The 27,569-nt window shown below is 37.6% G+C and overlaps 1 protein-coding gene across 1 annotated transcript in view; it reads left to right on the forward strand.

The window, feature by feature from the left end:
• Positions 1–2,138: 2,138 nt before the first annotated feature.
• Positions 2,139–27,569, forward strand: part of LOC110115644 (formin-like protein 20) — a 66,571-nt gene continuing 41,140 nt past the window's right edge. The window contains exons 1-8 of the mRNA XM_020848932.2: positions 2,139–2,464; positions 3,104–3,807; positions 3,882–4,103; positions 4,184–7,698; positions 8,076–8,202; positions 12,972–13,043; positions 16,919–17,017; positions 17,112–17,153. Coding sequence (XP_020704591.1) covers positions 2,392–2,464; positions 3,104–3,807; positions 3,882–4,103; positions 4,184–7,698; positions 8,076–8,202; positions 12,972–13,043; positions 16,919–17,017; positions 17,112–17,153 — 4,854 coding nt within the window. The 5' untranslated portion in view covers positions 2,139–2,391. The remainder of the gene's footprint in view (positions 2,465–3,103; positions 3,808–3,881; positions 4,104–4,183; positions 7,699–8,075; positions 8,203–12,971; positions 13,044–16,918; positions 17,018–17,111; positions 17,154–27,569) is intronic.

A 27,569-nucleotide genomic window follows, 5' to 3' on the forward strand; every position in this document is an offset into this window, starting at 1 on the left:
GAATCGAACGGCTCGACAAGACAAATCCAATGAGCATAAGATCACCAAATTTAGACATCATTAAGGCCTCCAAATGTCCAACAAATGGTGCACGATCGAAGGGTTCAATATCAGCCGTCCATTCAAACCACTCCCAATTCGCCCCTGATCTCACAACTATTTACAAGCCATGCCACTCCAGAAAAACTATAAATAGAGTCCTCATTCTTCACAAGAGGGACTCGAGTGAAGAGAGAGAGAGAAGAAGAGAATAAGGGGGAGAAGGAAGAAGCTCCTCCTCGACCACCACCGGAGCTCTTCCCGCCACTTGAAGACGCCAGAACTCTGCCGGATTTTCGGGAAATGCTAGGAATTTGCAGAACTTTGTAAACTTGCTTGAAGAAACGAATTGTAATCTGATTGCCCCGACTTGTGGGACGAATCAACCATTTGTAATTTGCAAAACACTAGTGAGATTTTTCAACTGGGCGAGGCCCTGTGGTTTTTTCTCTTTTTGGGTTTTCCACGTAAAAATTCGGGTGTTCGTATTCACTTTTCTGTTTGTGTGCTGAATACTCGTACAACGCTTGGACGCGAATTTAAAAACTCTACCGCCACGTATCTCTAGCACGCAACATATATATATATATATATATAATACTAATCTCAAGTCAAATCTAATGATTCCCTAACCCATATTAATATAATTTTTAGCAGAATATCCTTCACAATTTTTTTTGTCTAAAGATGTTCTGATTCGTAATGATAAAACTGATAAATACTCTTAAATGCATATAATGCAAGTGCCTAATTAATAATAAATGACATGTGTAGATTAATTAGTAGTTAAAAAAGCTAAGTTGTTGAATGGCATATAATTTAAAATATGACATAAATTTTATTTAATAGAACACATCTTGCTCCTATATAGATGAGGCATGCTTGTTTGCTTGCTCGCTTTGATTATAAGAAAGCAAATATTGAAAATCATGCAGTCATTTAATTATTATACCAAAAATTTCTTTTATACTTTAAATGTATGATTTGGCTCATTTGGGCTTGAATCAGATCATTTTTTATTGTTTGTCTTATTAAGACATTTAAGCTTCATTTGAGAGGTTTACTTACTGTTTTTTAAAATAAATTTTAAAATATTTTTAAAATAAAAATTTATGTACTAGAAAGTTGCTTTAGAAAATAATTAAAAAATTGTCCCAAATAAAGACTTAATTTGATAATACAACAACAACACCACCAAGCCTTTGTCCCACTACGTGAATCATTTTTCTTAATTGTGTCATGTTAAAAGTCAAATTCTCGTTTAAATCTAATAAAAAAAGATAATTTCTAATATGTTTTAACCAAGTTTTTTTATGTACACATCCACCTTTCTTAACATATGTTGAATCTAATACCTTTATTTTCCTAACCGGGCCATCAGAAGGTCGCCGTTTTAAGTGACCAAACCATCTAAGACTACTCTCTCTAATCTTATCTTCCACAGGAGCTACTCCAACCTTTTCACGTATACAATCATTTTAATGTGATAATAAAATTGCTAAAATTAAAGTTCAACTAATCCTAAATTTTATTACAAAAATTTCAATTCTAATACAAAATTAAGAGTCTCACTTGATTCTATAAATTTCCCCATGATGCATCATGGTAAACATGTAAAAATGACAAGCACAGAAAAAAAATATCGCTATAATTTGTTATAAATTTAATAAAATCATGATTACAATTTATGATTGACGCCAATTTTTTCCCTATATTTTCTCTCTTTAGATTCGGTTCTGAAGCAACTAACGATGAAGTTGGAACTTGGAAGTAAGCCGCCGTTAAGTGACGGCACGATAACCGTACACCGATCCATTCGCTGAGAGCGCGAAAGCGGTCGCCGACCGCCCGCCAAAACCAGCAAAAACTTTATTAAAAAATAAAAACCAGTACACAACCCTCCTTGGCCTATTGGTTGAAAGCTTAGGCTTCCAACTAAAAGGTCCAAAATTCGAGTTCATATAATGTTTGAGTTTATCTTAAATGGCCTAAATGTCCCAAAAAAAAAAAAAAAAAAAAAAAACCAGATGTTCTACGCGCACCCACGTTTCTGTTCTCTATCCCGTCCATGTACCTCCCCACGTGTCACACAACGTCCGCTCTGCACCCAAAACCGCACCCGTTTCACTTCGGGTCCAATGATTCCCTTCAGTCAACATCTCCCTCCGCTCTTCATTCTCTCCTCGCAAGCATGTCACTGGCGTGATAATTAATTCGGGAGATCCAAATCGACGCTGTACCATCTCGAAACCCTTGTGAACTTCCCCTGCCTCGGATCTTCACTATCCGACCTTGCGAGCAGTGATCGTTTGCTAAAGAGGACGGCGGCGGTCACCATAGCCCAGGAGGAGGATGGCGCTGTTCAGGAGGCTGTTCTACAGGAAGCCGCCGGATCGGTTGCTCGAGATCTCCGAGAGGGTCTATGGTAATGCATGTACTTCGGGTTTGGTTTTGGCATTCCAGTTAGATTGAAGAGGGTGCCTGGTGGTTTAGTGGTGTTTTTTTGATATTTTGGTATGATTGCCGGATTTATTGTGATTGGTGGCGGGTGGAGGGTGTGAGGAGTTTTTGGCGGGGGAATTGTTGTGTTTTGGAGAGAAAAAGGTTGTAGATCTTGGACTGGGGATGAAAACCCTGAGATCACGATTAGTTAGGTGTTTTATAATTTTAAGGGATCTTTCTTGGCGCGGGGATTTGGCGTTTATTGGATGCATTATCTGTAAATAAAATGAAGTTGCTCACGTATGTAAATAGCGACAAGGCTTTAAGGTGTTGAGTTGAGCTTATGGAATGACGAATTTCTGGTTTGTTTTATTTTGCTACGTTCTCGGCGTGCCATGTTAAAGATTTGGTTTCCTCTTTTTTTGGACTGCAATTTCTGTTTGTTTTTTCTCTTTGATCTGTATCCGCGAGTTTAATCTTTGGCTTTGCTAAGTTGCAATTTTATGTATCACTTCTAGCGACTGTCTGTGACCGTTGATAGGTTCTGTTTAGAACTCGAGAATTTATTGTTTTGGATGAAATGATCGCTAATTTTTTCCTGGAAAATTTATTTCGTTTGCAGTGTTTGACTGTTGCTTCTCCTCTGAAATTATGGAAGAACATGAGTACAAGAATTACCTGGGATTTATAGTTGCAGAGCTTCAGGATCACTTTCCTGATACCTCATTTATGGTATGTAACTTTAGGGAAGGAGATAAGAAGAGCCATATTTCCGATATTTTGTCAGAGTATGACATGACAGTCATGGACTACCCTCGGCAATATGAACGCTGTCCATTGCTTCCATTGGAAATGATCCATCATTTCCTGAAGTCAAGTGAGAGCTGGCTGTCACTTGAAGGGCAGCATAATGTTTTGCTGATGCATTGTGAGAGAGGAGGATGGCCTGTTCTCGCTTTCATGCTTGCGGGCTTTCTTCTTTACAGGAAGCAATACACTGGGGAGCTGAAGACTCTTGAAATGGTCTATAAGCAAGCTCCCAAGGAGTTGCTTCATCTCTTTTGCCCCTTGAATCCACAACCTTCTCACCTGAGGTATCTGGAATACATAACCAGGCAAGGTGGCGGGATGGAGTGGCCCCCTAAGGATAAACCCTTCTTTTTGGAATGCATCATACTCAGTGTTGCCCCTAGTTTTGATGGCAAGGGAGGTTGCCGACCTGTTGTTCGGGTTTATGGTCAAGACCCCCAAATTCCAATTAACAGGACCTCAATGATTCTTTTTTCAACTCCGAAGACCAAAAATTGTGTTCGTCATTTTAGACAGGTTCTGCTTGTTTTTGGTGAACTTAATTAATGTGTGTATTTGTTAGCTTTATTGACATTGGTATATAATTACAGGAAGAGAGTGCTGAAGTAAAACTAAATGCCAGATGCCATGTTCGAGGAGATGTCATAATTGAGTGCATCCATGTGGATGAGGATTTGGAGCAGGAGGAGATGATGTGCAGAATTATGTTTAACACCGCATTTGTCGAGTCTGATATGCTGACTTTGAATCGTGATGAAATTGATGTGGCCTGGAATGCAAAAGATCAGTTTCCAAGAGATTTCAAAGCAGAGGTAGGTTCCTGTATTTTGTTAAGTGGAATTTCATGTTCCTTTTATGGTAAAATTTGAAAGCACATTCATGCTCGAATCAGGTAATCCTTTCAGAGTTTGCCGCTGCTGAATCGGAAGTGACTCCAAAAGTAACAGCTACAGATGATCACGATGATGAAAGGGAGGGTGGTTCAACCGAGGAGTTTTTTGAGGCAGAAGAGATTTTCAACAACTCAGAAATGCATGTAGACGCTCAATTACTTCGTACCAAGAGCATACTTGAAGTCAGTGGTCCAAATTCTGATATTCTTTTAACTGATAATGTTGTGAAGAGATTAAAAGATACATTTGCTTTGGAGAACTCCAATAATTCCATCAATGAAATGTTTAAAAGAATTGATCGAATGGATGTACTTTTTGAACCTTCAGTGATGGAAGGTCAAGTGAAAAGCACATTTGAAGCAAGTGTTTCTGAACAGGATGTTATTTCTGAAAAAAATTTTAACCTGGATAATGTGATTGCACTTGAAGAGAAGAGAATGTTAGAAAGCAGCGTTTTGATGAGGAAAACTGATGCTTTTTGTTCAACGGTTGATGGAGAATCATCAGAATATGGCAATATCACCCCCAAAACAATTCATACATCGCAGATAACAAATTTTATTCAAACAGCAATTAGTGCAGATGTTGCAGGTTGTGAAATGGAGAACTTCACATTTATAAATGAAGGAAATAGTAGTATGGCTGGTAGTAATGTTTGCAGAGAGAGCACGAAGAGTGCTATTCCTCAGAGAACATCCATTTTGGATAGTCATGATCTGAAGAATGCTTCCGCAAACAAAGCAAATAAAGTATCTATCTTGGATGGAAGGGGTTGCAACGCAATTGATGTAAGTACAGTTGATCAAACAAAACATAAGATGAATAGAAGTAATTGCGAGCATGGCACGAGGAGTGAGCTGAAGGTATATTCTGACAGCAGATTGGAAACCCCATGCTCTGCAGATCAAGTGGAAAGCAGATCAGAAATTACCATCCATGATAAAGCAATTATTGCAGAAAAGTTGATATCCTTAAATGAGATGAATAATGTTGAAGAAAATAATGTAGGAGAAATCAACAACTTAAAACAGGAAGGGGCCGTAGCTCCTCTGCCCATGGAACAAAAGTGTACCACGGAAATAACTCATCTTAAGTTTGTTGTGGGTGTTTTCGTCCATAAGGAGTCTGAGGATGATACAATTGATAAACCAAGCACCCTCATTTTGGATGCTGAAGCTAAGAGTGTATTTGAAATAAGTGATTCAAAAAATGATCCGGAGAAGATATCTATTTTTAAGGAACCTATTAGTGGCGAGAAGACTCAGGTGGTTAGTTCCGTCAGTGTTCTCCATAAAGGGATTTGTACGCAAGGAAGCGTCGATTATAAAAGAGATAACAACAATAAAGCCAGCGAGCCACAGTCGTTCCCTCAGATGACAGAAAGTGGTACTGAGATACAAAATAATGAGAAAGTTTTGCCATGCATGTTAGGAAAAAACTCAACAAAAAGTAGCCAACAATCTGAACCTGTTATTGTAAAAAATAAGTCTATCCAACAAGAAGGTTCAAATTTACTCGCAAAAACAAAACTTATTCCTCGATGGATATCCCCCAAAAGAACTTCTGATGCTACGTCAGTACATTGGCAGTCTAATCCACTATCAAGGTATAACAGTTCACCACCTGCTTTAGCCATTTTTTTTCATGCAAATGATGAAAGGGCCAATACTAAGGATATTCTAGGACAACATGATTCTTTGAATGGGAATGTTACTTCAATGGGTGGAGCGCCATCACCATCTCTTTCAGCATTGCTGCCTTCAAAGCAGAACCTTGTTCATGTATTATCATCATGCCATCATGTTTCAGCTTCATCTCTTCTGGTGCAACCTTCACCACTTTCTCCACAATCACCAAGAATGCCATCGGTGCAACAATGTAGTTTCCGCACAAAAAAATCTTCTCCAACTCCACCTCCACCTCCACAACCTCCACCTCCACCTTCTAAGCCTGGAGATGCTTTTCATGTACCCTCTTCGCTTTTTTCTTACCCTCCTGAACCCCCGCTGCCTCCACCACCTCCTATAACTTCACAAATCTCAGTGCATCATTGTTCACAACCTTCTTCTCCAACCTTACGAACTGAAACAACATTCACTCCTCCCTCTTGGCCTTCACCTCTTGCGAGCACTACTCCCCTTTCCAAATTTTCATCTCCTACTCTAGCTCCACCACCGCCACCTCCTCCTCCTCATCCTCCTCCTCCACCACCACCACCACCACCACCACCCATCTCATATGGATCATCTGTGAAGGGCACTCTTTTATCTCCTTATTTACCTCTAGTATTTGATCCACCCCCATCCCCATTATTGAGGAATTCCCCTCCTCCTCCTCCTCCTCCTCCTCATCCTCATACCCCTCCCCTACCTTATGGAGGAACATATAATGCTGTTCCAATTCTTCCACCATCTCCACCAAAGCCAAATGTTGGTGGATCCACACCATCAATACCCGCTCCCCCTCCACCTCCTCCTAAGCCAAGTATTGGTGGATCAATTCCATGGCCTCCTTTAATGACAGATGTTAGTGGATCAACTTCTTTGATATCCCCTCCCCCTCCACCTCCACCTCCCCCTCCTCCTACTCCTCCTCTTAAACCAATTGCTGGTGGATCAGCTCCATACCCTCATCTTTTAAATGCTTCTACGAATAACTCTCTTAAAGCACCCCCACCCCCACTTCCTATATCATCAGACCCACCTTATGGAGGAGCATCTAATGGCATCCCTCCTCCTCCTCCTCCACCTCCCTCAAAGTCGAATAATGGTGGAGCACCTCCTCAAATGCCCCCTCCCCCTCCACCTCCTATGTCAACGATTGGTGGATCAACTCCATGCTCTCCTCCTTTGAAGGCCTCCATAAAAGGCTCTTTAGGAGCATCTTTTCCACCTCCACCTCCACCTCCTGTATCATCAGCAACTTTGCAGCCTCCAAAAGATCCTCTTATGTTGAGAGTTCCTCCACCACCGCCTCCCCTTATTGCACATCTTGAAGCTACACATCCCTCCCCTCAACGTGCAAGTGGAGTCCCACCTCCACCACCACCTCCACCTAGGAGTTGTACCAATGCTCCTCTTCACCCTGAAGGGAATCAGGGAGCTCCACCACCACCACCACCTCCATATGTTGGACGTGGTAGTGCCCCACCTCTACCCAATGGACGTGGTTGTGCTCCCCCTCCCCCACCTCTACCTGGTGGACGTGGTTGTGCTCCACCTCCCCCTCCTCCTCCTGGAGGACGTGGAACTCTACCAGCCCCCCCTAGAGCTCCTGGTGTTCCCCCACCACCACCAGTTGGTACTCCTAATACTTCAAGTGGCTCAAGAGGTCCGGCACCCTTGAGTTCGTTGGCTATAGGAAGAGGTCAAGGGATTTCACGTCCTATTGGCTCAGGCTCATCTTCACAAGCACCTCGGAGGTCATCGTTGAAGCCATTACACTGGGTGAAAGTAACAAGAGCTGTGCAAGGAAGCTTATGGGCTGATTTACAGAAGTTTGGTGATGCTCAAAGGTATCTCAAATATTTCATTCATCAACATCGTAGAATCCTATTTTTTGTACCAAAGATTGATTTGTCCTACTCTAATGTTGATTTGAGGACAATAAGTTGATGCTTATGATTAGTTCTCTTCATATGGCTGCAACTCCGCTGGATGCATTCCCTAGCAATTTGGTGCTATGTGGGTGGTAGGGCCTACCCATCTGGCCCCTCCTGCCCTGTGGCACCAATTAAGTGTGTGCCACATTGCAACGGATGTTGCTGGTACAAAGAAAGCTGCTCTTCAACTTATATGATGGTTCTAAATGGTGTTTATATCTTTTGTAATTGATAAGCTTGGTTGCAGAATTTCCATATGCTTACTCCATATGAGCAATATTTTCCTGCAGTGCTTCAGATTTTGATATGTCGGAACTGGAATGTCTCTTCTCCGCAGCCGTGCGAAAGTCAGAAGACAGCTCAAAAGCAGATGGGAAGAGGAAATCTCTTGGATCAAAATCTGATAAAGTTCACCTGGTAACTAATGGGTACCAACTTCTCTAGTACCAATTCTTATCCTGTGTCCGTGAATTTATTTGATGCAATTTTCAAGGTTATCGTTGGTTTTGTTGTTTGCAGACTGCTTGTATATGCTTAGTTATCGAACATTGATTTAATTTTGGCAATTTCTTCCCACATTCCACGTCCATGCTTCATGGCACCATCCCTCTTATGAGCCTAACCACGCATCCCAGCCCCAACAAAAAGATAACAAAAAATGCTGAGCTCTTATAGCCTTAGAAAAGCGAAGGCTGGTCAATTAATTGAATTATTACATCAAATACTCGAGCATTGCGAATAGTCATCTTTGAAGTTGGACATACTGCAAATTGTGATTGTTTAGGATAGTTTAGGTTTCCATTCCAGATTTTATAAAGACAGATGAAAGTGGTTATTCCAAATGCGTATGCTTTGTTGCTTCTTACTCCTTGTTTATGTTAACAGCAATCTAATTTGCTGGTAAATAAACATGCTCAAAGAAAAGTGTGATTCACACTAAGCCAAATTTGCATGTATTGACAATTTGGCATTTGGTGTTGCACTTTGTCATCTTATCTCTGCAAAGCTTTCCATGCAACAAAAATCAAAATTTTCAACAATCAAGATTCTCTTAAGCTTTGAAAAATTAACCATTCATTCAGTGTACTATAAGCACTATGATTCACACTAAGCCAAATTTGCATGTATTGGCAATTTGGCATTTGGTGTTGCAGTTTGTCATCTTAACTCTGAAGCTTGCCATGCAACAACAATGGAAATTCTCAACAATCAAGATTCACTTATACTTTGGAAAATTAACCATTCATTCAGTGTGCTACAAGTACAATGTTTTGCACAAGTAGGATGTTTCAAATCCTAAATATTATTGAACTTGCTTTGATTTCAAAGGTGGCAAGTTTGGGAAAGAAGGCCAATCCCCTAATCATCTATCGATCTTCTAATCCAAGGTGATATCTGGATGTTAGTTAAAAGAATGCCCCATCTATTCACCATTGTTTGTGGAATAAATCCAAAACTATATTCTAATGTAGATTAAGCTCCAATATTAATACTTCTGTCATATAAGTCAACAACTTGGTTTGCATTGCAACCAAATCATTTCAGGCTGTTAAGCATCCATCAGAAACTAACATTATCCCAATGTAAGCGGTTGAAAATATTTAGTTTCTCTAAACTTGTTGTTGTTGGGTCCTGATCCCTGACTGAGAAAAGTTGAGGGTCGCATTAGGTAGTCGACGGTCGACTTAAAACTTGTTTAACATTCATGACATGAATCCTTTAATACATTGTGTTAAGGCTAGGGTATTTCCTGGAAGCGACGCAATGTATGATCTGACACCTGGGTGCAGTGTTAAATAAGCAAGGGTTCTTATATCATGGATGGATGCAGGAAAAAAAGTTAGTCTATGGAACTAGAATCAAAAGAAAAAATTTAAATATAGGCTCTCTTATAGGCAAAATTATGAAATTTATAACTATTATGATTCATAGGAAGATAAATATTCTGTGTTTTCAAGAAACTTAATGGGTTGGGATAAATGTTAAGAAAATTTTGATAGTTTAGGATTTAAACTATGGTATTTAGGTAGGAGCCATACTAGAAACAGTAAGTGTGATTATAAATAAGAGTTTGAAGGATAAGATTATAGAAATGAATATAATTAGAGTTGTAATTATAGCTTTACAAATTATTGTTGATGTTAAAATTATAAATGTCATAAGTACTTCTGCTCCTCAAATATGTTTGTATATGTCTTCAAAAATAAAAGTTTGGAATGCTTTAGAAGAGTTGATACAAATGATACATCTTAAAGAAAGAGTTTTTATTAGAGGGATTTAAATGAATATGTTTGTAGTGTGGTAGAAGATTTTAAAAGTATTCATGATGACTATGAGTTTGGAGTGACTAATAATGGTGGTAGGACTATATTATATTATGCTCTAGTTTTTGATTTTGTAATTGCTAATACTTTATTTAAAAAAAGAGAAAATCATCTTATCACTTATGAGAATGGACATAGTAAAATTCAGATTGATTATTTTTCTTATAAATAAAATATATCGTTTAGATTGCAAAGATTATAAAGTCCTTCCAAGTTAAAGTTTATGCATCTAACATTGATTATTAGTTTTAGATTTTTAGATGAGTGGTGAAATATGAAAAATAAAATAAAATATTATTTTATGATTAGATGGCGGCATTTAAAAAAAATGCTAATTAAAATATTTTTGATCAAGATTGAGTTTTTCATGAGGAAGCTAATGTTATGTGAGAAAAGATAGTAATAATATTAGGAATGTTTTAAAATATGTGCTTGAAGAGTTGAAAAGAAAATGTTATAATAGTAAAAAATAGTCGGTGGTGTGTTCAAAATATATTATTCTTTGAACTATGTTTGATTATAGAAATATCAATTTTCAAAACCCTATTTTGATATTGAATCCATTGTAGAATATTATGTCAGCCTCTCGAGACCGTACTTTATTCTCAATGCAGTATTCAATTTCAAAATAGGAGAAATCAAAATCTACGTGGTGTAACACAATTTTTCCCACCAATATAAAAACTCAAAAAATTAGAAAATATGTAGAGGGGCTTGTAGGGATTCCAAAAAAGTAATATGCGATGTTAAGAGTTTAGCTTTTAGTGATTTATGTAATAGATTATATACTAACAAGAGGGAAAATATATGTAGAAATTAGCTAAACAAAGAGATAGAAGAAGTAAAAATCTAGTTTAAGTGAAGTGCAGTAAGAATGAAGATAAAAAATTACTTTTATTAAAAGAGGATATTCAACTTAAGTGGATGAGATGTTTCGAGTAGCTTTTCAATGAATATTGTGAGAATACGAGTGACTTTAGTGATCTTAGCACCCTAAATGGAAATAATTTTTTTTATCATCTTATTAATAAAATCAAAGTTGTAGAGGCTTTAAATAAATTAAATTGTGAAAAAACAGTAGAACCTGATGATATTTTAATGGATGTGTGGAAATTCTTAGGAGATCAATAAATTTATTTGCTTACTAAAATTTAAATATTAATTTGAAGACTAAAAATATGCAAGATGAGTGGAGGAGTGTTTTGGTTCCTATTTTTAAGAATAATGTTGATGCATAAGAGTGTGTAAATTATGGAGGAATTAAGTTATTTGTCATGCATTAAAATTATATGAGAAAGTAATTGAGCATATGTTACGATGTGATACTAATTTATCTCAAAATCAATTTGGATTCATGTTGGGTAGGTCGATTATGGAAGCTATACATTTATTGAGTGGTTTGATGGAGAAGTATAGAGAGAGAAAGGAGGTATTGATTTATAGAAAGCATATGATAAAGTTCCAAGATAAATGCTTTGGAGAGTTCTAGAAAAAAAATGAGTTTATAATGTTAGTATATAGGAGTTGTTATTTGTGTTCAAACACAAGTTGGGTTGACAAAGTATTTTTTTTATTTCAGTTGGATAACATCAAGGATCTTGCTTTATCTTTTTTTCTTTAGTCATGGACGTTTTTACTAGACATTTGCAAGAGGATTTACCTTGGAGTATTTTTTTTGCTGATGATATTCTTCTTGTTGATGAGACTAGAGAGGAAGTTGATGAAAAACTTAAATTTTGGAGGTCAACTTTAGAGTCTAAAGGTTTTCGTTTGAGTAGATTTAAAACTGAATACACTGAGTGTAATTTTAATAGTAATAGATCGTGGTGGTATTATGACATTGGGTGATTAAGTCATTAAAAAGAGTGCATGCCTTAGATATCTCAGATCTATTGTTCAAATGGTGAAATAGATGGGGATATTATTAGTAGAATTCAAATTTGATGGTTGCAGTGGAGGAATGCGTCTAGCTTGTTGTGCGATAGAAAAATAACCCTAAAACTTAAGAAAAAATTTTATAAGATAGTGGTAAGACCTGCAATGCTTTATGATGTAAAATGTTGACCATTAAAAAAAGAAACATAAATATAAGTGTTGCTGAGATGAGGATGCTTAGGTGGACGAGTGACTTTAGAGACAAAATACAAAATGATTGTATAAGTGAAAAGGTTGGAGTAGCTCTAGTAGATAAAATTAGAGTGAGTCGCCTTAAATGTTTTGGTCACATGAAGCGTCGTCCTTCTGATGATCCTGTTAGGAGAGTAGATGTATTATATATGACTTATGTTAAAAAATGTAGAGGTAGACTTAAAAAGATTTGGTTAGATAGTACATAAATGACATTTTTTTATTTAGATTTAAATAAGAATTTGATTTTTAATAGGTCACAATAGAGAAAAAAGATTTATATAGCCGACCCCACGTAGCGGGATAAAGACAGTATGTTTTTGTTGTTATTGTCATCTCTAAACCTTCTTTACATTGCCGCTGATTATAATAATGCATATATGTGTATCTTTGATGAGCCTTTTGCAAACAGAAGAGATTTAAACTATTTGCTATTGGCACCTATTTTGAATTCATCGCAAATTGCATGCTTATGTAAAAAGTTATCTTTAATTTTCCATCTTGGGAAAACTTTCTGGCCTCCAAAATGCCTTCCATAATCCATTTGAAGTACTTTAATTTATGTTATTTGTTAGGCTATATGGTGGCACTCCTATATAGAATTCACATAATGTTAACAAAGTTAATTGTTTCCATTTTTGTTGAAAGCTTGGAATTGTTATCTCACTTTTTTTAGCAGAAGATATGTTTCTATCGTGCTTATTTTGAACTCATAAATCTTAATTTGTCATGCAGATTGAACTTAGGCGAGCAAATAACACTGAGATCATGCTGACAAAGGTTAAGATGCCACTCCCTGATCTTATGGTAAGCAGTCATGTTTTATTATTGCTGTTATGAAAGCGTTATCATCCCTATAAAGATTGTGCTCATATGTATCTATATTTATAACGTTACATAGGCACTCCAGTTCAAAACTAGTCTTAACAAGTTCCTGGAAACTATTTTTTTTGCATTCAAGACAAAAAAACCCTTTTCTTTAAACTTCCATCATTTTCTTGTCATGATCATATTCACAATCATTAGCGTCATTGTCATCATAATTTTATGCACAGAATTTTGGCCTTATTTAATTTTCATTTGAACTTCTTTTGAAAAATTACTGTGTAGTTATTTGCACCTAAGACAACACGCAACTTAAATGCATGAAAAATGAGGATTCATACAATTGATTCCAAATAATTGGTGTAAGGCCAATGAATTAGTTATTAAAACCATGTGTTAAATGTTAGTTTTGAGTTTGGACTATGTACTTTAGTTTATGGTAAGTTGTTTTTTTTTTTTACTTGCAAATATGTTAGTTTTTGGTAGTTTTGAACTTAGGTGTTTTTATACATAAACACATTTATGGTATATTTAATATTGTAATGTTAAGTTCGGTTTTTGATGTATTAATTGTTGTTGTGAGTTGATCATGGAGAGCTTCTAATTGAAATGTCCAGGGATTTATACATTCCATAAAGTTTTTATTTATTTCCATTTATAATGGCTAAATTTTTATATTTATTGATATAACATCCCAATCTTAGAAATGACTTTTGTTGGGATTCTTGAGGAGAGCTTCTTGCTCTTTCTTGGATGAGAGGGAGAGAGGGAGAGGGAGAGAGAAACTATTGGAGACGAGAAACCAGGCTAAATCCTTTCTTCAAATCTTCTTCTCAAACAATATAATGCACTTCTATTTATAAACTAAAACAACCTAAAGAAGGGCAAAATAGTAAAACCTAAATTAACTAAAGATTGAACAAAAAATAATAACAATTTTCACATTGGTCCAATATTACAAAGCTAAGAAAACTAAAAAACAACTGTTTATCACAAAGAACAACCCTGTCAGTCTTCCCCGCTGATCAATTAGATGCTTATGCTCCATCTTTTCTCACTGGAACTCTCGCTCAACTGCCTGTAAGAACTCCCGTACAGATCCACATGCAACCGCTGTGCACACCTACGCGCAACATAGCTGGTCTGGCGCCCGACCCTGAGGCTCTACCTGCTTCTGATTACAAACCATAAGCCTATAGTGCAACTCGCCAGCCTTGACCTGGCTTCGCTCGCACCCCGCACAACACCCTCGATTCGCACGTCCAACCATAGTCCCGTGCCCCGTACCCAGCGCATTCGCGCTCGTCTGCCGGCAAAGTTCGTCCACGCGCCTTCGCCCGTGCCCCCGCAAGCCCTTCACAGTCTTTGGCGGCGGTTTCTTGATTGAAAGAAACTTCCTCCACCTCGAGATGGCCTCCACAAGGCTCTGATGCCAGTTTGTTGGGATTCTTGAGGAAGAAATGTTCTTTTCTCAGGAATTTCTTAGAATATTCCTTTCAATTGTGATACACAACCTATGCACTATATAAAGACATTGACACAGGTGTGATGTCTTGCAGAGCAACTTATCCTAAAATTGGATTAATCCTAACAATTGGTATCAGAGCAAAATGCAGCTTATACATGAAAAAGTTGGTGTAGCTCTAGTGGAAGATAAGATTAGAGAGAGTCGACTTAGATGGTTTGGTCATATAAAACGTAGGCCTTGATAACCCGATTAGGAGAATAGATGTATTAGATTTGGCTTATATTAAAGAAGGTAGAGGTAGGCCTAAAAAGACTTGGTTAGAAAATATTAGAAATGGCCTTTCTTTGTTAGTTTTAAATGAGAATTTGACCCTTAACAGGAAACAATGGAGAAAAATGATTCATGTAGCCGATCCCACGTTGTGGGATAAAGACTTGTTGTTGTTGTATTGATATAACAACCCAATCTCTTAATCACATAAAAACACTATGTGCATTAACTTTTCTAGTATAAAATGTACTTTTTTATGCATATGTATGGTATGAAGATTTAGATGGTATGTGTGGAAATCCCCCTTACATTTATAGTGTCTTAAAATGCTGGATTATTCAGGTTATTGAAACCGATATCATCCTATTGATATAAATCTTTTGAGTGCTTGTATTGAAAGAAAAGCTTGAAAACCCAAAGCCAGTTGCTGTTCAAAGAACAGTCCAAGGTTTTACTATAATAGGTTTGTTGGCACTTGTAGTGCAATAAATTTGCAATTGGAACTTTGGTATCCAGACTCCATCTCAAATGACACTGTTCAATTCTTAACACGACACTTGCTTGGACTTTATAGGTGGGTGTTTTATTCTGTTATGGGTTGATCAAGACGAGGCTTAGCTGCTTATCAGTGGCTCAGGCGTGATTTGTATCAATATGATCCACAGCTTGTTGAAGTACTTGAAATTTGATAAAGCAAGTTAATAGTCAATCTTTCAAAAAAAAGTGAAATGATACAAATCTGAGAATTTATGCTCTATTTGATATACAAATCATATGTGTTAATATCAATTTAACTATATCTATGTCATAGTTTTGTATTTTTAGTATTGTTATTGTTGTGAACATGAAATGATAGTGAATCCTATTGTGAACTAGTTGTATTTAAAAAAAAAAATTTGTTGTTTTTGTTTTGTTTGATTATTAGCTCCCTCCCGGATTTAAGCACCGTTCTTTTCTGTTCTCTAGTGTTAGTGGTTGTTTACTGTTCGCTAAGTTAATGAGTTTGGAAGAGCTGCATCTGTCATTGTTGCTGCGCTTGGTTCTCTGATTTCAGTAACTTTTCATATGGAATATGTTAAATTTCAGGATCATTTGAATGAAATATAAAACCAGAATATACTAATTTATAAAAAATGGACTATGTAAATGATCAGGCCAACAACTAGATGCATCCAAACACAACTGAAAACTGTGGCTTTTATAAATATCAATCTAAACTAAAACTGAAGTGCATCTTGTAAGTTTACTGCAAAATAAAATTAAGTAACAGATTCTAGCAATCAAATCAAATGGCACCGTAAATTGCAAATTAATGGATTCACTGAGTATGAAAGAGATAATAATAAACATGAACTATAAAAGTAAGAAAGAAAACAAGAACACAATAACAGTGATACTGTAAATTAAAAACAAGAACACAATACATATATATGATTCCACACGAGAGTGCTTGCATCTATGGGAAGAAACTGGTTCTTATCCTTATTGACCTTAAATCCCAGTTGGTTACAACATTTACCAGCTTTTCCCTGTTCTTGACCTCGGAAGTTTGTTATTTTGGGCTGTTTGGCTGCCCCCATTTCCCCTATAAATATGTGATGTTTTGTAAGTGAAAAAAGGATGTTATGTGAGTGATTTTTGGAGCCAAAACCTGCAGGTTTTCTTGGGAAAGCTTGCGAGCTTGTCCTCTCCTTCGTCTCGGCTTCTTACCTCTTTCTTCTCTCCGCAAGTTCGACGCCACTTGTATCCTTCTTCTCAAGTAATGGAAAGCAAGTTTAGGAGTTTTTATTTTCTTAAGTTTGTAAGTGTCTTTTTATATTATGAGAGTTGAATTGTATTTTGTTTAAGTTTTGTCGTTTTTATGTTATAAAATTGTTGTATTTTGTTATTTCAAGTTATAAGGAAGAGTGTCTTTGTTTCTTTTTGTGGCCAAGAGTCTCCTACTTGTTTTGGGAGGTTTTTGGTTGCATCATATAAGCGGGCAATGGCTTTGTTTTTTTTCTTTATTCATACTAGTAATCTCGAGGAATATTGAGTCATATTAATTAGGATCGTTCTTCCATCCGATTTGTGCTCATGTTGTTGCGAGTCATTTTTTTAATTTTCTTGGATGTCTCAGAGTGCTGCTTTAGCATTGGATGGTTCTGTTCTAGATGTTGATCAAGTTGATAACCTGATCAAGTTTTGTCCAACCAAAGAAGAGATGGAGCTTCTTAAGGTTCATATATTTACTGAAGTTTTGTTATAATGTTATGTGAAAAATTTTCTTGTTTCTCAGATTTGGCTTGTTTTGTGATTTTTATTGTTTTCAGGGATACACTGGCGACAAGGAAAAGCTTGGAAAATGTGAGCAGGTAATCTTTTGTTTCTTTTCTTTTAGAGAGGGAGGTGCTCATTTTTCCTGTTTCAACCTAGCCATAGGCTACCAGAGATAAGTACGAAAATATTCTTTGATGCTTATTTCAAAAGTAAATATCCATATAGAAAGATGGATAACAGACGAAAAAAGGTTTTTCATAATGTCCCTAGGAAATGATTGCAAAAAGTGCAGCGAAAGCAGAAAAAAGGTATTCTCATCTTGTTTAGCTCCTTAAACCTATGAAATGATAATTTATGTGTCTATTAGGGCATGCAAAATCCATCAAGATCCATAGCTTGTCAGGAGGCATGTGATGCTCCAGGACTTGACGATACTGGATATGCAATATAAGAGTTAATTTGGCAATAAAACATTTTTAGAGCAATCAAAGCTGATAGTGTACCAAATAAATAACCATTAGAATAGTAACAACCACCAGCAAATGCTAATATTATTGTCCTGAAGTTCTTTCCTTTTAACTCACTTTTAAAAGTATACAAAATGGCTAAATTAGTTTGGTCCCTAATGTTGAAATACATAATCAACTAGAATATGGCCCCACATTACTCGAAGGAAATCTTAGGTTTACTTGCATCTGAGTTCCATTGTGTAGTTTAATAAGTGAATAAACCAACTATCACTCAATAAGAACCTCTTTCTATCTTCATTAGAATCTACATTAGAGCTGCTTAAGGTGCATATTTGAAATCGCTTCACCTTATTTATCTTAGTTATCATCTCTACATGGTGAATTGATATATCAATGGTACTATGAAAATAGCATGAGCTGAGAATAGGATTACCATATTAATTACATTGTAGCAACTAAAGAAAATAAATGGCCATGAGTTTATGTTGGCAATAAGTGGATGAGTGGCTTTAGTCTTAGAGACAGAATGTGAAACGAGTATATACGTGAAAAGGTTAGAGTACCTCCAGTGACATATAAGATTTGAGAGTCACCTTAGATGGTTTAGTAATATAAAACGTCGGCCTTCCGATGACCCGGTTGGTAGATTTGTTAGATTTGACCTATGTTAAGAAAGTTAAAGGTAGACCAAAAAAGACTTGGTTAGAAAGCATTAGAAATTATCTTTTTTAAACTAGATTTAAATGAGAATTTGACGCTTAATAGGACACAATAGAGAAAAATGATTAATGTAGCTGACCCCACAAAGTAGGATAAAGGCTTGATGTTGTTGTTGTTAGTTTAGGTTGGCAAACTTAATCAATGAAAATGATTTATTCATTTTTGAAATGCATATTTGGTGTAGGACCGTAGGTAGCTTGTGGAGCTGTGGTGAAAATGTGGAGGTTGAGTTGGTAGGCTAGAACGTAGAGTTTTGTGGGAAAATAGGGTTGGCTAAGTGGTGAGGGTTGGTTCTTAAATTAGTTTATTAGTGAGAAAGTTAGAACTTGATTATGAGTATTTGTATTTTGTTAGGGTTTTGGTGAAGAGGAAGCTGACGACTCTCTCGGATTAGATTTTGCTTGAGAGGTGTGGAGGCTGAGAGTGAGAGTGATAGTTAGAATTTTACTTTGTTTGGAATTGGAGAGAGACCATGATAGGTGTTATTAGGGTTTACGATAGAGGGGAGAGGTGAAAGAGAGGTAAAGAGCAAACTAAGTGATAGGAAACACTTGAAGATTTCAAGTGAAATCTAACGATCTTGACAAAATCAACGAGGATACTTAACAAGTAGAGGAAAAATCAAAGAAAAACAGCCAACTTTATTGAGAAAAATCAACTAACGAAAGAAAAATAAGCAAGATACAAGTGATCTTCAATTTGAGAGGAGGATCGATCTCTCCCGATTCTTTAGACGACGCTAGAGCCCAAAGGAAACCTAAACCTAAGAGATCTCAAATTTCAACCAAATTCAAGATGCCCTAACCCTAGGAAAACAAGCTATTTAATGCATACAAATCAAAAGGAAATCCCTAAATAGTCCCTACATTCAAATTTTCTTCCTAACTCCCTAAAAAATTCTTCCTAAACGGCTCACGCACCCTCGGGCGTGCGTTCGGCGAGTACAAAAGGTGGACATTTCCACCTCTTTTCGTGTAAGTCGGTCCCGTCAGACTAGCTAGACTGGTTCAATGGACCAATTTAACAATACTCCCCTCCCAAAGATCCAAGACAAGACCCTCCATTTTTTCTTCATCACAAACGATAAGAACCTGAAGAGTTCAGTCCTTACACCTATGCCCCGGCGTATATCTCTTGTCACATCTGAAACAGAGCTCCTTTGTCTTCTTCTCCTGTAATTCTGTCTCTGTGAGCTACTTGAAGTTGTCCCCATGTCTTCTTCCTGCAGTCTTTTCCTTCGAAGTCCCCCGAAGAGTATCCGGTGTTGGCTCCTTGAATTTCAATAAGGTGGTGGTCATCCTATACGGGCCTCCTGAGCTGCTCCCTCTTGTCTCTCTCTCAAGGTGCCTCTGATCCTCTACTAATTGAGCTAGCTTCATAGCCTCTCCCAAGTCACAAGGCCTCATTACTCTAACTATTGCCTGGATCTCTGGTGTCAATCTCTCATGAAGTTCCCCTCTAACATTGTCTCATAAAGGCGGTCCAATCGGCTAGCAAGGTACTCGAACATCTCCCGGTACTCTATCACTGAACCATCTTGCGTCAAGATGAAGACCTACTTGTAGAAGTCTCCTCTCCTGCCGGTTTGGAAACGTTCTATCAAATATTCCTTGAACTACCTCCAACTCTGTATGGGTCGTCGCATGTCCCTCAATTGGTACCAAGCCAAAGCCTTCCATTCCAAACATAGGCATGCTGCTGTTAGTCTCTCCTCCTCCGTCAACCCATTGATGGTGAAATATCTTTCAACCTTGTACATCCTCCCCCTCAAAGATTGACATCTTCAATTTCCCCACTGTCGTATCTTCTCCGTTTCCTCTATTCCCTTCATAATTTCCCATTCCCAAAGGGGTAGTTCCCCCCAAGTGTCCCAATCATCCCTTCTACGTTCATACCCAAGCCTTTCATTAAATTTCCATCTCCTTTCAAATTTAGAACCCCTTGGATCATCACAAACTTCTTTTTCCAATTCAGCCCTCCTTTGGTCAAAATTCTCTCTTTCCCTTTCAAATTCAGCACCTTTCCACTCATGTTCAACCCCCTCACGCCTCCTCACATACCCTTTACCCGACTCCTCCCTAGGAATGAGCCTTAGGGAGGCATTTTTTCTGTTTCTTCCGAAATCTCCATCTCCTGAGCTTCCCTTCGTCTGATTGGCTTAGGGTTTTCCCCACTTTCCTGGCTGTCGGTGACTTCCCTCACCTCTGACAACATTTTTTTTTGGTTTGACCCTCAAGCACTTTCTTCAACATCTCCTCCAGGATGGAAAATTTTGAATCGACTTTATCATGGGTGACTGAAATATTTTTCTTTAAATCTGAAACTTGAGTTTGGAGATATGAAATTTCAGATTTTATTTGTCCAATCTCCTCTTCCAATACTTATACCTTTCTTCTCGTTCGTCCCTTTGTCTCTATTGCCATCGTTTGAATTTGATTATCTAATATATTCTTCACCATCTCATGAAGATCGAAAACTTTGTCTTCCACGGATGACATTCTATCTTCTACCGTTGCTTTTATTTGGCTCTTCTCCCTTTCAAGGCGTTCCTCCAACGCATCTATCTTCTTGGCCGACAACAATACCCGTATTTTTGTATGTTCAAAAAATCTGAATATTGACCCAAAAAACAGCAAAAATCCCTTCCTCCGGCAAAAAAACAGCCACTGGATTTCCCGAAAACAGCCCACGAATGGTCCCAAAATCTGCTATGATACCAATTTGATAGGAAACACTTGAACATCTCAAATGAAACTCAACGATCTTGACAAAATCAGCAAGGATACTCTACAAGTAGAGGAAAAATCAAAGAAAAACAACCAATTTTATTGAGAAAAATCAACTAACGGAAGAGAAAAAAACAAGATACAAGTGATCTTCAATTCGAGAGGAGGATCGATCTCTCCCGATTCTCTAGACGCCGCTAGAGCCCAAAGGAAACCTAAACCTAAGATATTTCAAATTTCAACCAAATTCAAGATGCCCTAACCCCAGGAAAACAAACTATTTAATGCGTACAAATCAAAAGGAGATCCCTAAACAGTCCCTACATTCAAATTTCCCTTCTAACTCCCTCAAAAATCCTTCCTAAATGGCTCACGCACGCCCGAACATGTGTTCGGCGCGTACAAGAGGCGGACATTTCCGCGGGACCGGCTGGACTGGTCTAACACTAAGTTCTAAAATAATAAAGGATAACTAGAGCTTTCACCAAAGAATTCCATAAGAGGGAGCCATTCACCAAACCTTCCAAAATGGTGATTACCTCCGATTTCATTTAACAATTCTTTAGTAATGATTTAGAGTTACATGTTCATTAGTATAGCTTATTACTATGGAACAACAAATAGAAGATAAACCTACACTAGTAAGGCATGGGTCGACCAAACCTTATTTGGAAATTATATACTAATTGATTTATCACATTTTTCCTCTTTAGTAATTAATTTAATACAAATCACCCTATCAAACCTATTTTTCTTAATAATTTATTTTTGAGAAAAAGCTCAAAATAGTCTCTTGACTATTAGTAAGTACCCAATTTAGTTCTAGAGTTTTGTAATATCCCAATTTAGTCTCTCGATTACCTACACTAGTAAGGCATGGGTCGACCAAACCTTATTTGGAAATTATATACTAATTAATTTAATACAAATCACCCTATCAAACCTATTTTTCTTAATAATTTATTTTTGAGAAAAAGCTCAAAATAGTCTCTTGACTATTAGTAAGTACCCAATTTAGTTCTAGAGTTTTGTAATATCCCAATTTAGTCTCTCGATTATTGAAAATTAATCCATTGTAGTCCTAGGGCCGAAAATAACGGTTAAAGCTAACACTATAGCTTTAACACTATAGGTAAATGTGAACGGATTTTAGTTAGTACAAGTATATATGAGATTAGTTTTTTATTTTGCTATATTTTTTCATTTAATGAATCATAATGAATACAAAAACTTAATTAAAGCTAACCTAACTAAATAATAAGGGTAACTAAAAAAAAACACGTCTAATAAGTATCAGGCTAAAGTTATTATGTCACAAATTATATTGATAATTATTAATCTTTTAGAAGATTTAGCTGACTATTATATAGCCAAATAAAATTTGAAAAAATAATTAAATATCTGACTTATATTAGATCTTTTTATTTAGCTTCTATCATTTAAGTAAATTATGCATTTCAACTAAATATAACTCATAGCATAGTTTGTTCCTAGAATATTCTCAAAACCAATTGTGGACATCTTTTCCTTGATCCATCCATTCTTGAGTGAGTTAGAAATTAGTAAAAAGTGGTTATTATGACCATTAATATAAATTAGTTGAATGTTCAAAGATGTTCTTTCTTTTAAAAGGGCTAGTTATTCAGTCTTCAGGCGATAAGAGTAAATTATGAATATGCTTAACTTGATTGGGGAAAAGCACTATTAAATTAGAATTTAACACAACAAAATGCTGAAGTTTATGAATTCACACCTGCATGTATATCAGATATAGGCATGTGTCTATTCTGCAAAATCCAACAAATGCTCGTACAAAACTCTAAAACCTCTGTTACAAAAATATTGTCATTTGCCAAAGTTTTGATGCTATCAAACATGAATATAATAGGTATTTCTTGTTGACCCTAATACTAGTGTCGGGTCGAGTCGACTGCGCAAGGTGAGTTTCAAAATAAAAAAAGCATGAAATTGCGCATAATTCACCCGACGTGTGTCGTCCCAAAACCAAAAATCGCCGAAACGACCTCCGTTCGCGAAACGGACAGCGCCGATGCGTCCGGAGCAACGGAAACATCTAAGATCAACACCCATATTGGTGGGGGTCGACGGTCGGCGAAAATTTTAATTTTTTGGCGCGCAAATCGAGACGACGACGTGTGCGAGCGGCGACGCGACGACCAACTTGATGCAAGATTAAAAATTTATTTTTATTTTTGTACAATAAAATTAAAATTTTTTTGAAAAGAGGGAGAGAAATGGAGCTTCTTAAATAAGAAAATGATTTTTCTAAATAAAAAAAATCAAAAAATCCCTAAAATACCCCTCACTTAAACCCTCACACTGTCATATCCCCCAAACCGATCCCCACTCTCCCTCTCACGCCATTCTCACGCTCCAACCCGTCGCCCCCTTCGCTCTCACGCCGCAAGAAGCCGCCGGCCTCTCTTCCCTCCTCCAAGCAAGGTAAAATCTCTCCTTTCTGTTCTTCTTCTTCTTCTTCTTCCTCCATTATTCTTCTCTCCCTCTTCTTCTTCTTCCTTCCCTCTTCTTCCCCTTCCCTATTTTTCATCTTTCCTCATCTTCCCTCCAAGTTTCCCACCATTTTCTTCTATTTTCTTACTCTACTCCCTTCTCCTTCCTCTCCTTCATCTTCTTCTTCCTCCTCCAACCTCTCTTTCTTAAAACCTACAAAACCCTAAACCCTAATTTTTTTCCTCACTTCTACTCACCAAACCACCTACATCCCTTCACAAAAAATGTTCCTACACACCTCCTACACCCTTAAAAAAAATTCATCCTTCATTTTCTCTCTCTAATCTAGAGAGAGAAAATTTTCTCTCTCTAGAATGAGAGTGAATTTCCTTTATGTACGACTCTACTTCCATCCTAAGCGTCTACCCTTCCCACCATACCTCCAAATACCTTGCCTAGAGAGAGAAACAAATTTCCCTTCTCTCTTTCTCTACCCAAAAATGAGAGAGAGAGAGAGAGATTTTTCTCTTTCTAACCCCACTCCCTAATCTCCTACACACTCTAAGCCCACTCCACCAGAAAAACCCATAAAATCCTCTCTTTCCCTCTCTAGAAAGAGAGCTCTCTTCCTTTCTTTCTCTCTCTACACTTTGTTTTAAATAAAAGAAAAACATAAATGATTAATTTTATTGCACAAATAATAATAAAAAAAATCTGAAATTGTGCATCGCAGGTTCCTACCTTACCGTCATCCGCCGTCGCCGCCTCGATTGCTGCACACCCAAGGTAAAACTAGTATTTACATTTCTATGTATGAAATAAGTACTCGTGACCGTTTTTCTTAGCGGGCGAGGAAAACTTAAGTACCCGTGATGCACTGAGCGAGCGGGGAAATTCGTATGCATGAAAACTTAAGTACCCGTGACTGCTTTTCTTAGCAGGCGGGGAAATTTGTTATTTGTAAAAAAAAAATTATTTAATTAAGTACCCGTCACTGTTTTTAGGCGGGGAAAATGTCATACTTTAAATCTGTGCTCAAAGACCCCGTGACCGCTTTTTTTAGCGAGCAGGGATTGGAACTGCGGCCGCGGTGTCACCCGACACCTACCGTGACTGCCTTTCTTGGCAGGCGGGAAGACCTTACACACTCCAAGGCAGCCCCCTACGCGGGGACGATGTCGGAGTGCTGCCAAAATTTTCAGCAAAATCTATAACTTAGAAAATTTAAAAAAGATTTAAAATCCACTTAAATGTTTTAAGTTAACAAAAAATAAAATATACGACACCCTAGGCTCCCGACACTGAAAAATAATTACAAAAAAAATATAAATCAATGTGAAATACAACATACGGTGAGTCTTCAAGGGAATTAGTTGTTTGCCAATAGGTAGGAATTAAGACCCTTCCTCCTAACTCTTGACTTGCACACCTAGGTCCCTCACTAAAAGATCCTTACAGAAGTGGGATGAGAAGAAATGAGTTGAAATCCTCTCATATTTATAACATTGAGTTTGAATCATTCGCGGGCCCCACAAGCCTAGGATCATTTGCTAAAGGATGGAGAAGGTACACCTACGGGCCCCATCCACTTAGGATCCTAAGATGCCATTTCGAGGCTCTAGCATCGGATTCCTAGAGTATTCAATAGCAAGTGAAATACGAACGTAAATACGTGCGTAAATACGTGCGTAAATACGAGTTTAAATACAAGTGAATACGGCTGGTAATTATCTTAAAAGAAAGGGGGGCGGTAAAAGTAAAAGTAAAAGTAAAAAAGAAAATTTACCTTTCCTACAAAATACTTTTGTGTTCATTGTAAACACGTAGGAATTCTCGCACATCCCTGGTAATTTTCTGATTGAACCCCTTGTAATAAAATGTGCCCGTCGTATTGCAAGTCACGGGCACTCTAAGTGGTGTGCGCACCAGCTGTTAAAGTTAGGCAGCTCGTACAGCCCGTGATCATGTCTTCAAAAAGAAACAAAATAACGCACTTTTATGTGTCACGGGTTGTACGACCCCTAATTAAAGTAGGCATATCACCGCTGGAAAGTTTGTCGCCTACGAGCAAAGCAGGAGATTCGTGGTGATATTTGGATGTTTGGAATCTTGGAAATTTGGAAAGTTGGGAGATTTGATATTTTAAAATGGAAATTTCACCATCTTGCACTTAAAGCGGATGGTGGGGGAATGGATGATAGACCCGATCAAGATCCTATGGTTTCGTCGTCCCGGGCCATCGTGGTCCCTGGTCTACTTAGTCAGAGGAGGTAGTTGACCCAACCTAACAGAAGAATCCTTGTCGGTAGCCATGGGTTGCTTCGTCCAAGGGTACCTTGTAGACCTGGGGTGAATGTTTGCCTAAGGGGACAAATCTGAATCCACCTTAGCTTACAGAGGGCTTTGTGCCCTATCAATCATATCCTATTGATTCATATCTCAATGATTTGATGCCAATAATGGACGTATTGACGCTGGCCATAACCGGTATTTCGTGGTACCATTTGACGGCAAAACCACTCGGTTCAGAGGGTCCGGGTCATAACCGTTTATCCTGTAGTGCCATTTTGCGGCGAACCGCCGGTTAGAGGACACGTACCACGTTCTTATTGGCAGGAGATTGATTGAGAATGGATCATAGTGATATTTTCGACTAGGCATTTAGCTTAATGTGAGCTGAAGTAGTTTTTAACTTGTCCACCCTAACAAACTGTTGCGGAGGGTGGATGAATTTTGCCTTAAATGTTTTGATGATTAGTTTCAAATTTAAATATCTTAGAGCTTGATGATTTTTTGGATTTTTGTGGAATTTGGATTTTGTAGAAATTTTAGGACATTTTGAAATATATGAGAGATTAACCCCTTCGGTTGAGATTCACATTCAACACGGCCATCATCGGGGTATAGTCGAGGTCATTTCTCTTATGAACTGAACCTTGTCAACTCAGCCATGCTATTGACTGAGGATCGGGTTCCTCGTAGGCTTTGTGTTTTTGTTTGTGAATTTTCTTTGTTGAAAGCCTTGAAGGCCTGATATAAATGTATGAAATAAATATTTTGGTCAATTCCGTGACCGCATATTTATCCGATGATTCGAACCCTGTCTACTCCTATTTAGCTACTTAGAAGGATCGGGTTTCGTAGGCTTTATGACTTTGTTTAGTGAATTTTCATTGTTATGAGCCTTGACGGCCTAATATGAATGTATTAAAACCAATACACCGGTCGTCGCGACCGTGTGCTTGTTTGAAAGTTCGAATCTTGTCGACTCCTATTGGTCCGTATAGGAGGATCGAGTTCGAACTTGAATTCACTTGTTGACCCGCGCAGCATCCCTAGGCGTCGCGTGTGTACCAATAACACGCTCGCCGGGGCCCATGCGGGTTGAGATTATATTTTTCCCTTTTAGTGTACCTATGTGTATACAAACTACGGTGTAGGTGCAGTGGGATTTTGAAATATGTTAGTTGTGCAAGTAATTGTAATTTGAATGCACACAATATTTCATTTGAGAGACGCCTTCTGTCTGCTTGTACAAGTGTTGCAGATCCGGTGGCGGGTTGTAGCAGCTTATGGATTGAATTGTTTGCTGCTTTGTACAGGTAGACTGTCGTGCACTACTCGTTATTTTCTGTAGGGGCATTGTAGTGCACTAACGAATCTCCTGCTTTGCTCGTAAGCGACAAACTTTCCAGCGGTGATATGCCTACTTTAATTAGGGGTCGTACAACCCCTGACAAATAAAAGTGCGTTATTTTGTTTTTTTTGAAGACATATGATCACGGGCTGTACGAGCTGCCTAACTTTAACAGTTGGTGCGCACACCACTTAGAGCGCCCGTGACTTGCAATACGACGGGCACATTTTATTACAAGGGGTTCAATCAGAAAATTACCGGGGATGTGCGAGAATTCCTACGTGTTTATAATGAACACAAAAGTATTTTGTAGGAAAGGTAAATTTTCTTTTTTACTTTTACTTTTACTTTTACAACCCCCCATTTCTTTTAAAATAATTACCAGCCGTATTCACTTGTATTTAAACTCGTATTTACTTTCGTATTTACGCTCGTATTTCACCAGCTAGTGAATACTCTAGGAATCCAATGTTAGAGCCTCGAAAT

This window comes from Dendrobium catenatum, unplaced genomic scaffold, assembly GCF_001605985.2.
Source record: "Dendrobium catenatum unplaced genomic scaffold, ASM160598v2 fragScaff_scaffold_1449, whole genome shotgun sequence".
NCBI lineage: Eukaryota > Viridiplantae > Streptophyta > Magnoliopsida > Asparagales > Orchidaceae > Dendrobium > Dendrobium catenatum.